The 13,243-nt window shown below is 42.0% G+C and overlaps 1 protein-coding gene across 1 annotated transcript in view; it reads left to right on the top strand.

Annotated features, from left to right (window-relative positions):
- Window positions 1–253: 253 nt before the first annotated feature.
- Window positions 254–13,243, top strand: part of LOC139666211 (activin receptor type-2A-like) — a gene marked incomplete at its 3' end in the record, with an annotated part of 53,949 nt that continues 40,959 nt past the window's right edge. The window contains exon 1 of the mRNA XM_071545337.1: window positions 254–1,164. Within this exon, the coding sequence (XP_071401438.1) occupies window positions 1,062–1,164 (103 nt within the window). The remainder of the gene's footprint in view (window positions 1,165–13,243) is intronic.

The following is a 13,243-nucleotide window of genomic DNA, read 5'->3' as shown; positions in this document are numbered from 1 at the left end:
ATGTGGGCAAACTGTATTCCGCAAATATAAAGGTGGGGAACTCAGTTCAAGTGGATTTAATATTTAAAAATATATATACTGTATATTATTTCAAAAATCGTTTGAAAACACCTTTTGTCAATGGAGGTTTTATTTTGAAAAGAACGACCGGAAGTTACATTTCTCATTCTTTCTAGCTTGACGCTGGTCAGTGACGCCATCTTGAAATTGTCCCGACAAGAGGAGGCGAGGAGGAGACTTGGGGAGAAGCAGCTCGTCCTAACTCGACCGCTGCATTAGCTGGACGGATTAGCAGAAGCTGTAGCAGTTCGCGTCGTTGTATTTTTGTATGTTTTTAATTTCTTTTTAAGTAATTTTAACAGAGAAAGGCTGTTTTTTCCCCACTTTGGAAAGCGCTGTCACCCCGGAGGAAGCCTCTTATTCAGCTGTTTTTTTCCCCCTGGAGCGGACGGAGCAGTATCGGTCTGGCTCCGGGCAGAACCGGGACTTGTCGGGACGAAATTCACGATTTAAAACGGAATACAACACGAAACGAAAGGTTTGAACCTGCCTTTAAGAAGCCCGGCTGCTGGAAAATACTCGTTTATCAGCATCGATTTGACGTTAAAACGCGACCGGAGCTCGGGCGAGAGAAGTTTGATTGAAGACCGGAGGAGTGCGCTCGATTTCCAGTCCGATGGATGTTATCGCTGCACGGCTCCGGCTCGGCTGTGCGCTCTCCCGGTGTAATAACAGGTTAACCAGGCACACATGAACACATATGTGGCCGATGTCAGCGCGACAATGCTGCAGACCTGGCAAGTCCGTGGCAGTCCTGGCTTGAACGCCAACAAGTCGCCCTCCGTTGCCTGTCTGTGAACCTGGAAATACCCCGCTCTCCTCCTTGTGTGTGTGTTTTTTTTGGGACTAGTACGGCTCGCATTACCTGGCTACTACGGGATATTTTGGATTAGGCTTCCATCCCCGACATTTAAAAGATGCCCTTTTTGCAAAGACAGAGCTCACTAGAGCAGCGAGACATTTGATTTGCAAGGTGCTTTTTTTTGTCTTTTTTTGTGTGTATGTTTTTTAATTCTCTTTATAGTCAAAGGATCAAATTCGGATGGAAAATGGGAGACGCCACCAAACTGGCCTTCGCCGTTTTCCTCATCTCCTGTTCTTCAGGTGGGTGTGGAGGGGTTTTGCACGGCTTATTGTCAGCTATGGATAATGCAATGCTTATTGTTATCCCGGGAGAATGCAATGCAATGCTGGTTGTTGTCTCTGGAGAGATGCAATGCAATGCAATGCAACCCTGTGGAGGGAAAAAAAAAAATCCAATTTTTACCATTTTCACCTCATTATTCTGCCCTTTGCATCCTTCATCCCACATCTGTATGTGTGCATGGTGCAGATGTCAGGAGAGCAGCGGTGTCCAAGCTGGGGTCCGGGGACCTCCAGGGGTCCTTGAAGGGCTCTCCCAGCATAAAGCATAGTTGAATTTCTTAGTCTTATTTCCTTCCCTAGGAGGAGAATTGGGGACAGTGGGGTTGTGTAAGGACGGCAGTTTTGTTCCTAGGCTCCTCTGTCCTCAGTTAGCTCCCCTCCTACAGTATAGACTGTTATGTAATTCTCTAACAAGTCAAATCTGACAACAAGAATCTTCTCAGATGGGGCTGCTCGGGACAAAAAAATCCTATCTGATGGCTCTATTTTGGGTGTTAATTAAAAAAAACAACGTTGGGAAACCCTGATGTAGCGCAGAACAAAAAAGGAGGTTAATCTGTGAACTCCAATCAGGCAAACAACCAGAATTATAATCTGAAAAAAGAGATTTTATGTTGTTTATTTTTGTTTTTACATCATTTTTACTGTTGGATTTCGATCATAAGCAGGTTTATTAGCTTGAAAGGTCAGGTAAGCTTTGGTTAGCGAATAAAAAAGGCAGGTAAAATGAGTTTTGGCCGGGTTTATCCATACATCCAGCCAGGATTTTAACATTTACAGCCGTCCAACCTTCACCGCAGCAATTTGCACCTCTAATGTTTGTGCAAATCCTTCATATGTCCTTAATTTGCCAGCGGTGAACGCATAATGAATGTCAAGAGGGTCAGTGAGGTGGAAAAAAGGTCAATCCTGGTGTGTATTTTTGTAGTTTTTTTTTAAATTGCAGAACAAGAAAGCACACAGTGTATATAAACAGTGTGGCAGGGAAAGACTATAAAAGCACAATACAGACAGGGAGGATGTGAAGAGAAAAGAGGCATCGCTGCAATAAATTCAAGTTTTTTTTTTTTGGCGAGTGTGTGTTGACTTAACAGCGAGCCTCGGGGTGTTTTTGAGTGCCGGAGTGGGAATTAAAAGGTTTTTTTTTTTTTCAAATGCAACAATAATAGCCGGGGTCGGTCAGAGTGTTTCTGCCTGTCCAGGTGTTTTCTGTGTTGCACGGTGCAGCAGATGATGGTTCCAGTTGCTCATTAAATGTCTGAAGTGGGGAAACGAGTGGCTCCTACTTGAGGTGGGATAACAATCCTCCATTCAGTCCAAGTTGAATTAACACAAACTCCAAAAGACTCTAAAAAAAAAAAAAAAAACCTCTGATATGAGCTGAGTGGTTTGATTTGATGAGGCCTATTGCAACTCGCTAAATGACCACTTCAGTAAAAAAAAAAAAAAAAAAGACTACCTGAAGGTCTTTATTTAAAATCTATTGAGCGTAGAGGATTCAGCCGGCAGACATTGTTATGGTGCGTTTTCACTGGGGAATTATTTCACACGAGGGATTGTGCTGCTTCCCAGTATTGGAGGCTTGATAGTAGAGGTGTGAATCTTCACCTGCCTCACGATTCGATTAGGATTCAGAGAGCTACGATAAGATTATAAAACTATTATCGACGCATCTTGATTCTATACATGATTTAACTTTTCTCACTGTGTGACAACTTGCTATTTTTAAAACATAGCGTGTTTGTAATGATCCATAATTAAAACAAACCGAAGAATTCCAGAGATGCAAAATTCGCCATTTTGAGATCAAAAATGGGTCGCCTACGAGATTCGTGTAGATCCGAGGATACATTTTCTTTTGGGTGGGGGTCGGTCGGGTTAGAGGCAGACTTGGTTAATTGAGGTGAAACAGACTGAGCACCGAGTTATTTTCTTCACCTCTCCAGAGTTGGTTTAAGTTGTCTAAGTGCTGCAGTGTGTGTTGGTCAGCCGGTCTCAGTGTTTGTTCCTGCTGATCTCTGCTAACGTTAGTCTCTGAATGACGGCGTAGAAAGTTCACAATGTACTTCAGGTTCGTCTCGCAAATTATTGAGTAATTATTGAGTCATTAAATCAAAAAATGCTTGCAACCGCTGCCTTTTTTTGAAGATGAACTACAAGATACATGGATGCATTGACAGGATAACTCTAGACGGTCCGGGTGCTGCGCCGCCCTCGCAGTTCAGTTCCGCCCTTTTCGTTCCGTCAACATCACGTTATCAACGAACATTTAGAAAATCGATTTTTGACCGTTTGTGAATCGATTCAGAATCGTCCGCATCGCCGCGCATCTTCGAATCGAGAAATTTCCACACCTCTGCTTTGATAGGCCTGCTTCCGTATCGGTTCCTTGCTGCACCTGATTGGACGAACGCCGTCACTCGCCGGGCCGTCTGCAAACTTTCTCTTAATGTTACGAAAACAGTTCACCGAAATGTGTTTCTGGAAACATCTGAGGCGAGAAATAAGCCGTGCAGCTGCTGAATCTGTCTTCATTTTAGATCGACGGCGGTTAGTTTAAAAGTTTGTACGCGAGTTTCGGGAGTTTCCGGAGGCGGCGAGACGCGCTGGACGCCCCCTGATTTGCATAAAGTACCCTAGACCTCAACTTTATGCAAATGCAGCGCTACCAGAATGCATTGCGCGGCTGCTTACATAGAAAATGAATGGGAAGCGTGGAATTGACGGATCCTGTGGAAACCATCATGCCAACCAAGGACTGAAGTGACACCCTGTCCTGTAAAGCTGCACCAGGCAAGACTTTAATGTGCAAATATCTCCTGTTTTATCAAAAAATCAGAAAGTGGGGCGGCAGCAGAGAGGAGCGCCCCGTCCCCACTAATCGAGGCACCTTAGATTCACCCAATTAAACTCTGCTGTCGGGTCATCATGGACATTTCTCAGCCAATGAGAAGTGACGAATCAAAACTTAAAAGAGCGAAATCCAAACTGTCTCCTGAACAGCAGCAGAGAAAAGCTGGACTCACCCGCCGCGTTAGATCTTTTCCTCTTTCGTCTTCTTTGGTTTTCTTTCTTTGGTATAAAAAAAAAAAAAGCAGCGCAGACCGGCCGGGTTGGTAAACAGTTTGCTGACATCACCGCACGGGGTTTCTGGGTAATGAAGTTCAAATGTTTTCAGTAAGTTTACCTCTCCACCGGTGCCCAGTGTGCAGCTTTAACAGAACTACAGCTGGGCTCCGTGCGTTTGTTTTGTTTTTGAGGTCGACATCGGCAAAGAAATCGAATTGCTATTTATTTGATTATTTGAATACTGCAATTGTGATTTAAACTGCGATTCATATCATCACGTTTTTCTTGTTTTAAATTTTTTTAGAACTGTAAAATTGTTTAAAGAAGAGTGATTTTGTTAAGACAAAAATAGATGCCATGTGTGCAGGATTTACTGCAGTTTGAGTCCGATGAAAGGAGGTTTTGACCGATATTGCACTTGATTCATGGACTAAAGATCACTCGGAGCCTCTTTTATTGGGCGCCGCTCTCTTAAGAAATTAATTGCAGCCTCTGTGATTTGGAAATCGCAGAAGTTCATACTGCGATTTCAGTTTTTTATGCCGCCGTCTGTTCGTCCGTCCCATTCTCGTGAACACGATATCTCAGGAACGCTTGGAGGGAATTTCTTCAAATTTGGCACAAATGTCCACTTGGACTCAAGGATGAACTGATTAGAATTTGGTGGTCAAAGGTCACTGTCACTGTGACTTCACAAAAGACGTTTTTGGCCATAACTCAAGAATTCATACGCTAATTATGACAAAAGTTCACACAAATGTCTAATAGGATAAAATGATGAAGTGATGACATTTTATATCCAAAAGTACAAAGGTCAACTTCACTGTGACATCATAATGTTTTGCTTACCACTGTAGCTGAGAAAACGATCTTGGGTCATTCTACAAAAACGGTGGAAGTGCTGTCACTTACTTTTGCAGACACCAAAATCCTTTAAGTTGACCTAATAATCACATTAATTATATATGTTCAATAAATAAAGACTGTCCTTGCAATGATAAAACAAAGTTTATTGGCGGAGGCAAACAACCACGGGGCGGATATTTCTAGTTTTTTGATTAATTGTTCAGCTCTAGTCGAGTTTCAAGTCTGAAAAATGTCCTTCTGCAGAACTGGACAGTGACTGCAGTGAGTGGTTTTCTTCTAAGGAACACACGTGCTCCTTAATGTGATAATGCGGTGCTTCACTGATTCCTGGAGGGAAATCATTGAGGTCAAAGATATTCCCACAATGCACCACCAGGTCACCGGGTCATCCGGCTGAAGAGCGTCCTCTGGAACCGTTAGGCAACTCCGCCGCCCGAGTTGGGAGCAGGGAAAAGAAATGTAGGGGCTCCGAGCTGAAAGATTAACTTTGATTAAGATTAAGATTAACGACAATAAATCTCCACTGCGCCTTGTAAATTATGCAGCGTTCACATCATGTTGGATCGACTGTAAATATGAGTGAGAAATCACTTTTGGAGGCTCTGATATCTCCCACTTGGTGTCCCGAATTGTGGAAGCCCAAGATAATGAATATCAAAATTATCAGTTAAATTCATGTTAGTACAATCAAGTCTACTTACGAAAAGTGAGCAATATCTGCCGCAGTTTGTTTACGGTTGATTTTAAAGTAATGATTAGTCAATTTTAGCGATTATTCGATGGACAGAAAATTAATCGATTAGGATTCTGATCATCAATTAATCGTTTTAGTCATTTATTTTAGTAAAAAAATCCCAAACATTTCCTGATTACAGCTTCACAGATGCTAAGATTTGCTGCTTTTCTCCGTTTCATATCATTATTAAATGAATTCTTTGGGGTTTTTGGCTGCTGGTCAGACTGAGGGAGACGTCTAAAGAATCACTTTTGGCTCTGCTGACTCATTGTTTACATTTTATAGACTAAATAATTAATCGATTAATCGAAGATAATTGTTAGTTGCAGCCCTAATGTCATCCCATTCTTCAGGTTTCTTCATATATGACCTGGACACGGCATAGTTAGCCAACCACTGGCTGGAGGTCAAACTGGAAAACACTCAGACGCCGGACCTTCAGGCAGAAATTGATGGTCTTGTAAACCGGAGTTAAGGTTACAGCAGCAGGGCAGAGATGAAGATGGTCTTTCAAAATCAGCTCTTCCACATGAAACCAAACTTATAATCGCTGCCTGTTTATGTTTTGTCTAAATCCCAATCACTGTAATCTTCAATACACACTTTGTCTCTCCTATCCTGTCACGTTAAAGAGAGAGAAAACTAGAATTTAGCAGTTGCCTTAGGGGTGACCGCCCTGCAGAAAACACAATTCCCCTTCTGGGAGCAATTAAATATCACATTATTTCCCTGTGATGTTTTTAAAGTTTTATCCTTTGCAGCCATAAGAACGATGACACACCGGGCGTTGTAAGGCATTTCACCTCAAAACATTCAACATCATGCCGATGCTGCAATACGAACAAATACAAGATGTTTATCAAAAAGACGGGACATTTATAATATATATATTTTATGTATAATAAGGTAAAGTAGTGAGATTTAGAGGCGTCGAGCACACAAGCCTCCCTCAACTCCAGAAATTTTATGTGTGAGGAGATTGGTCATTAACGGGGAGTCCAGTGGGAAATATTCCCACAATCCAAGAGCTGCTGAAACGTCTTCAAACCACATCATACAGTATTCATACACTGCAATTATCACACAGCCCTTCCCCACAGTTTGAAAGGACAGACATACCTCTCTTGCTTCAGACTATAAGGTTATTTAATGTACAGCGGCTTGTTAATTTGTCGTCCCGTTTAAACGTCTTTTAAAACATATTTCCTCGCCTCTCTCCCCTCCTGCTGCAGTGTTTTGGGTGTTTCCAGACGCCGGCTATACCGGCACTGTCCCATTTTTTTTTTCTTTATTCTTTCTAATATGTTCCCTTGCATTATGCATAAGGCTCCAAAAGCACAGGTGTATTTGTTAAGTCCAGATGTAGCCCTTGTCGTCCCACCGGACCCAACTAGCCGGACTGCCTCCTCGCAGGGCAGAAACCACAAACAGAACGCTGTGCCGGCTGCTGTTCGGAGGCTTGTGGCGAACAAAGACGGCATCTCACACAACCAGAACGGGGGAAATTACGACCGTCCACCAGTCAAATGATTGTAAATCTTTTCCTGTGACTGGTTGGTTTTAATTTGGTTGATGTGTCCGTCTATTCTGATCGATATCGGCGGTGCGAGAGACTCCGATCGCGTCTCTGTAGTGTTCTGCAGCTACCAACTTTAAACCAAGAAAAACAAACTATGTATTTATGATGTACACTGCTTTGGTGTTGCATTTCACAACATTACATCATTTTGTTGAGTTAACACAGCTAGCTAGAAAGTGCTGTTCTAGGTAGAAATCGAATGTAACTTCAGAAAAACTCAAATGACTTCAGAGCTTACGATCGACCCCCCAATGACGGATGCAGCCGTTCTCTTAAGAATCGTTTTTTGTGACGTTTATTCCCGAAGTCTTTAAAATAGAATCTGTAAAGAAGTGGGAAGCTTTGAATGGCCGGACTCAACTTGTTGTCCGTTTTGAACTCGCCAGGCAGAAGTATTGTCACATCAGCAGGGAAACAAGGAAGCGCGGAGATGTGATCGGCTGTTGGCGGACAACTTTTCTCGGTTGTTGACGGTCGACACATCTGCTGAGTTTCCCAATAAGAAATGAAAGAAGTGACTTGTTGATCGTGTTGCTTGCAGTGTGGAAACACAGTAACAGACACTTTGGCTTTTAAACCAACCATCATTTGGAAGTCCTGTTCTATTCCAAATGTCTTACTGGCTGGTAAAACGTCTAAATGTCTGGTTAATTTGGTGGTGTACCAACCCCTGTTTCTGATGGACACAAGAGGAAAGTGTCCTGCCCTGGTTCCTGTTTAGAAGTAACATGGTATGGCTGGGCGATATGGTTGAAATCAATATCATGATAATCACAAGGATTTTTCTCGATATCAATATATATCACGATATGGTTCATGTATGCAAAATCACGTTAAATAATCAAATTAATGTTCATCTCATTGAACCGAATGGTAATGTTAGGTGTGGTGTCAAACAAAACAGAAATATTCAAATAATATTCCTACCATACCTCATTTTATGAGAGTTTTTAAGTAAAATTTGCTTGTCATCATCAATTTAGACAGCAGAAATGTGTGTCATGATATCAAAATATCTTCATATCATCACGATATGATTCCACTGAAAGACGATAAACCATAATATTGAATTATCGCCCAGCCTTATAACACGGAGACCAAAGACAACATGGAGACTAGGGATGGGAGGATATAAGATTTTATCTTTTATCGCGATAAAAACACTCGAGATAATTTTATCTTGGTTTCCATTATCGGGATAATCGTGAATATCCTCACAAGTGACTTGTGAAAAAGCTGTCTAGCTCACTAACGTACAGTCCTGTTGATTTCCTGATTTATTTTGAACCATGTGAATGCTTGGATATCAGGTTGATAGGTAGATTATTTTTATTAATGGATTTCTCTCATTGTGATTACCTGCTGGGTGTTGGCGGGAGTCTGAATCTGTCCTTGTTTGTTTTTCACTAAAAAGGATGTTCACAAAAAAAAGAAATGTGTCCTATGATGCAATAAAAATATTTGTTTCTTAACAAAATGTAAGGTAAAGTGATTCCAGTATGTTTTAGTGCCATTTTAAGAGTTTTAAACATATTTTGATGATTATCGGGATAATATCGTGAATTGCGATTATTTTGGCCAAGATAATCGTGACATGAAATTTTCATATCGTCCCATGCCTAATGGAGACCAAAGACAACATGGAGACCAAAGACAAAACATCTCCCTCTCTCTGTGACATTAATATCCGCAGATATTTCTCAACATTTCGTTTTTGCCAGACAGAAAAAAACCACCCATCTGCAGAAAGACAGTTATCCAGAAAAGACGACCTTGTTTTCTTCGCCAACGCTCATTCATTTATTTATTTTTTTAAATGACACAAGGTTTTAACAGGTTTCAAGAGCCCAAGGGTTCTTCAGCAGACTCACCACATAAATGACTAATCTAAACTTTCACCGAGATTAAGACGAGGGGGGTTTTCTGCAGGAACAGTGATTTGTTTTGACCTGCTCCTCCTGGTATCAGATGGGTGAGCTTTCAATCAGAGCGAATCGTTTGAAAGTCGGTGTGTACTTTTTCTGTAATTGACACAACTTGCATGACACGATCCGAGTTGTCCCGGTGCAGTAGACCCCACCCGTCTGAAACTCCCAAGCAGGTTAAAACAAAACGCTGAGGATTATTTTTTTTTCGAATGCTGCTTCACCCAGATCTTTTTATACCAGAGGCAGTGAAGGGACTGAAATAACACACATATTTAATTCAGCCTTCCCCTCCTCACAGGGAGCAGAGGTGCGGCTCCGGAGGAAGACGGGGGAGAGACTGTATAGATTATTTTGGTAGATATTGCGATCGCGGTTATTGATCACACGATAATTAGACTCCGTTATTTGGAAAACAAAGGTGTTCTTCTGCGCTTTTGGCATCTTTAGGATCTTGATTATCGTTAATAATACAGTGGGCGTAAATGAAATTATATTATACTTTAGGCATTAAGCTGACTGTCATCCAGATTGACTTTAAGTGGCAGAGTAAAACTATATGTTTAAATTTTGCTGAATTCTACGATCATTAATTCTGGAAAGCAAAATTTAGATTTACGACTGTACTTTTATCTTGTATCCAGTCTTATAAAGTTTTATTTTAGGTTTTTTTTTTTTTTAGGGAAATCATCTCACTGCATTGGTAGATAGTTTTACTGGTTTAAACACCTTTTTCCAGGAGAATGTAACTTGTTTCAGGACATTTTCTTGGTAAAAATGAAATTGTCTTGGAGAAAGTTTCTTGTTTCCAGATTTTCTTCATTGTTTTATGATGATTTCTTGAAAGAAGAAGTCATATTGGCATGAATCAAGTGAAATTTACTGAAACCAGCAAGATTATCTGCCAGTGCAGTGAGAGAATTTGACTAAAAATATCATGAAATAAACTGATAGGTCTGGAGACAAGAGAAAATCACTGAACAGCTTGTTTTTTGCAGTGTAGGAGACAGAGTGGGGCGGCAGGAGTGCCAAAGGTTTAGAGAGACTGTCCTGTAACAGAAAGGTCACACGTTCAAACCCCCCTGCCACAGCCATGTGTCCCGTCAAACTGTCCTTGAGCAAAACGTCGAAACCCTACCTGCTCGCCTGTCGTGAGCCGGGCTGGATGAGAGCGGCGGCTAAAAGCCTAAAATGTAAATGCAGGCCGAGTCCGGCTCGCTAATGGGAGGTCGATGAATTGCCCCTCTAACCGTTTCTGACTGAATTAAAACAAACGATGGGGCTTTTTAAAGGGTAGTGGGTAACTTTAGTCCACGGCTGAGCGAACAACATCGCCTTTAGAGGCTGGAGCTTCTATACTTTGGAGATATTGAATGATGAACTCGAGGCAACGAAGTCTCCTTCCAAAATAGATGTATATAAATAGCTTTTTGGACTAAAGCTCTCCATATATGCGGGATTTGTTTCCCCCCCAGACCACTTGATGCATCGAGAGCCGACGTCTGAGCGCGGGACCCCAGAGGACGGTCCAGAACGGGCCTTTACTGTAATTAATGCATCCTGCAGATGTTGCTTTATGTGCTTGGGAGAGTCTCGGTCTAGACAGGCCGGCTGCTCAGACGGAGAGGCCCTGCTTTGATCCTTGATTAAAAACTGCGAGCTGTACATTCATCATGCTCTTGTTTCAGGCTCTCTCATGGGTCCTCGCCTGCTTCACCCTCCCTCCTTCCTCCCTCCTTCTTCCTCCTCCTCCTCCTCCTCTCACTGAGATTCCTCACTGTCACGAAGCTCGCCGTAACCTCTTCTCACTAAAAAGCTCGAAAGGGTCAGGGCGACCCGGGGGGGACTCGGCGACCCGGGGCCGAGGCGTGAACGGCGGGCCCCGCGGGTTCGACCGTCCGACCGCTCGTGGCCGCCCTCGCCCTCCTCGGTTCTGTCGCTCTTCGTCGGTCGGCCGTCTAATAAAAGCAGAAATCGCATTAAAGGAGCATGAAACGGCAGCTCTGCTTTCCTCGATTTGATGTTGGGGGGGCGGGACATGACGCAGTGAGGGAAGTCTAAACCAATGGGAGATCAGTTAGGGATGGAAAGGCAGTTTGATTTGATGGGAGGGGGGCGGAGGAGCGGGATAGTTCAAAAATCTGTGATGTTTTTATTGGTTGGAATTTGTATTTACGCTTACCGGTGCAGCATGATGTCACCATTAAAGATAAAAAATAATGGGAGTTCATTTCATGGGGACTTTTAAGTAATCTGTCCATAATTGACACAAACAATAAAGTCACATTTTCACAAACAGAGAAGCATAAGCTAGCAGAGCTGATATGTCAGCAGGCAGAACACTGGAATAATAAAACTGCTTTGTCATTTGCCTTTTTGGCTGGAGATCGAGGCTTTTTAGCCTTCGTGGTTGAAATGTAGCACCGGCCGGAAAGTGAGTTTTGAAAGCCAGAAATCTCAGCAGCTGCATGGCCAAGTGATCATTGAGTCATTTGTATTGATCAACAACCCTATCAACCCCTGCAGATGCATCACAGTCATTTTGTGCTGCTAAAAATCTTACTTAGTGCACCTTTTAACAGAAGCTCAATTAAAAAAAATGCAGAAGTGTTGGTGTTTTATTTTGGCTGGCCGGGGCCTCGAGACCGACTGAGCTGGATGAGCCAATGAGCAAGAAGTCAGCAAAAGTTTGTTGGGTGGATGGATGATGATGATGATGATGATGATGATGATGACGATGAAGGATTTATTGGTCTCTAACATTTCTTGGTTTGTCTCGGCCAAATGTGAAGCCGACAGGTGCAAACAGTGAAGATAATGAGACAACAGACACAGTACTGTATGTTTTGGTGGACCTTAGTAGCAATAACAGCAATATGGAAAAGTGGTGTGTGTGTGTGTGTGTGTGTGTGTGTGTGTCGAGTCCCTTTGTTAAGGAGTCCCATAGCTGTGGGGATAAAGGTTTTCAGGATGGGGAACTAATTTTTTCTTCCACCGGCTACAGTGGCTGCTAGATTAAAACATTCACCAGTTGCTTTTTTTAATTTTAGCTACCGTAAAGTAGAATAAAACCTACAGTGGCTGGTAGACTAGAAAAATGAGGGTTTTACTTGTTCTGGCTCTTTTGTATGTAGAGAGGCTCATAATAAAATACTTATTTACCTCTCTGATCCATTATAGAGCAGAAGCCTCAAACCAGGATTTACCAAAACACAGAACATGATGCAGCTTTCTCTATTGAACTGGGGTGGTTGCTGGTTTCAGCCTGTGATGTCCTACAGCTGAACCTGGACCAAAAACAAATCCTTCTCTCCATGCCGTGCTGCACAGTGTGGAGAAAGATATCATATTTTGATTAGCGAGACAGAAACGGCAGTTGCGATATATGAATTATATGAACAGTGATCCCCCTTTTTCAAAAGCCTTGTTGTAGGTTTTAAGTCTACATTACCTTGTGATGATGGGGCTGGAAGCACATTCAGTAGCTGTACAGAGGAGGATCATGGGAATGTATCCCATTGGACCAATATCCTCATATACAGTATATATATATATATATATATATATATATATATATATATATATACACAGTGGTGGAAGAAGTATTCAGATCTTTGACTTAAGTAAAAGTAGCAATACCACAGTGTAAAAATACTTTGTTACAAGTAAAAGTCCTGCATTCAGAATCTTACTTAAGTCAAAGTACAAAAGTATTAGCATCAAAATGTACTTGAAGTAGCAAAAGTAAAAGTAGTCATTATGCAGAATGGCCCATTTCAGAATCATATATATCATGTTATTGGACTATAATTATTGATGCATTAATGTGTTCATCACTTTAATGTTGCAGCTGGTAAAGGT

The sequence above is a fragment of the Centroberyx affinis genome, unplaced genomic scaffold (assembly GCF_046629955.1).
Source record: "Centroberyx affinis isolate AG114_WGS23_722 - 3 ecotype Tasmania unplaced genomic scaffold, CSIRO-AGI_Caff_v1 ptg004877l_1, whole genome shotgun sequence".
NCBI classification, from domain to species: domain Eukaryota; kingdom Metazoa; phylum Chordata; class Actinopteri; order Beryciformes; family Berycidae; genus Centroberyx; species Centroberyx affinis.
Note: the sequence above shows the minus strand (reverse complement) of the source record. Positions and strands in the feature narration are given on the sequence as shown.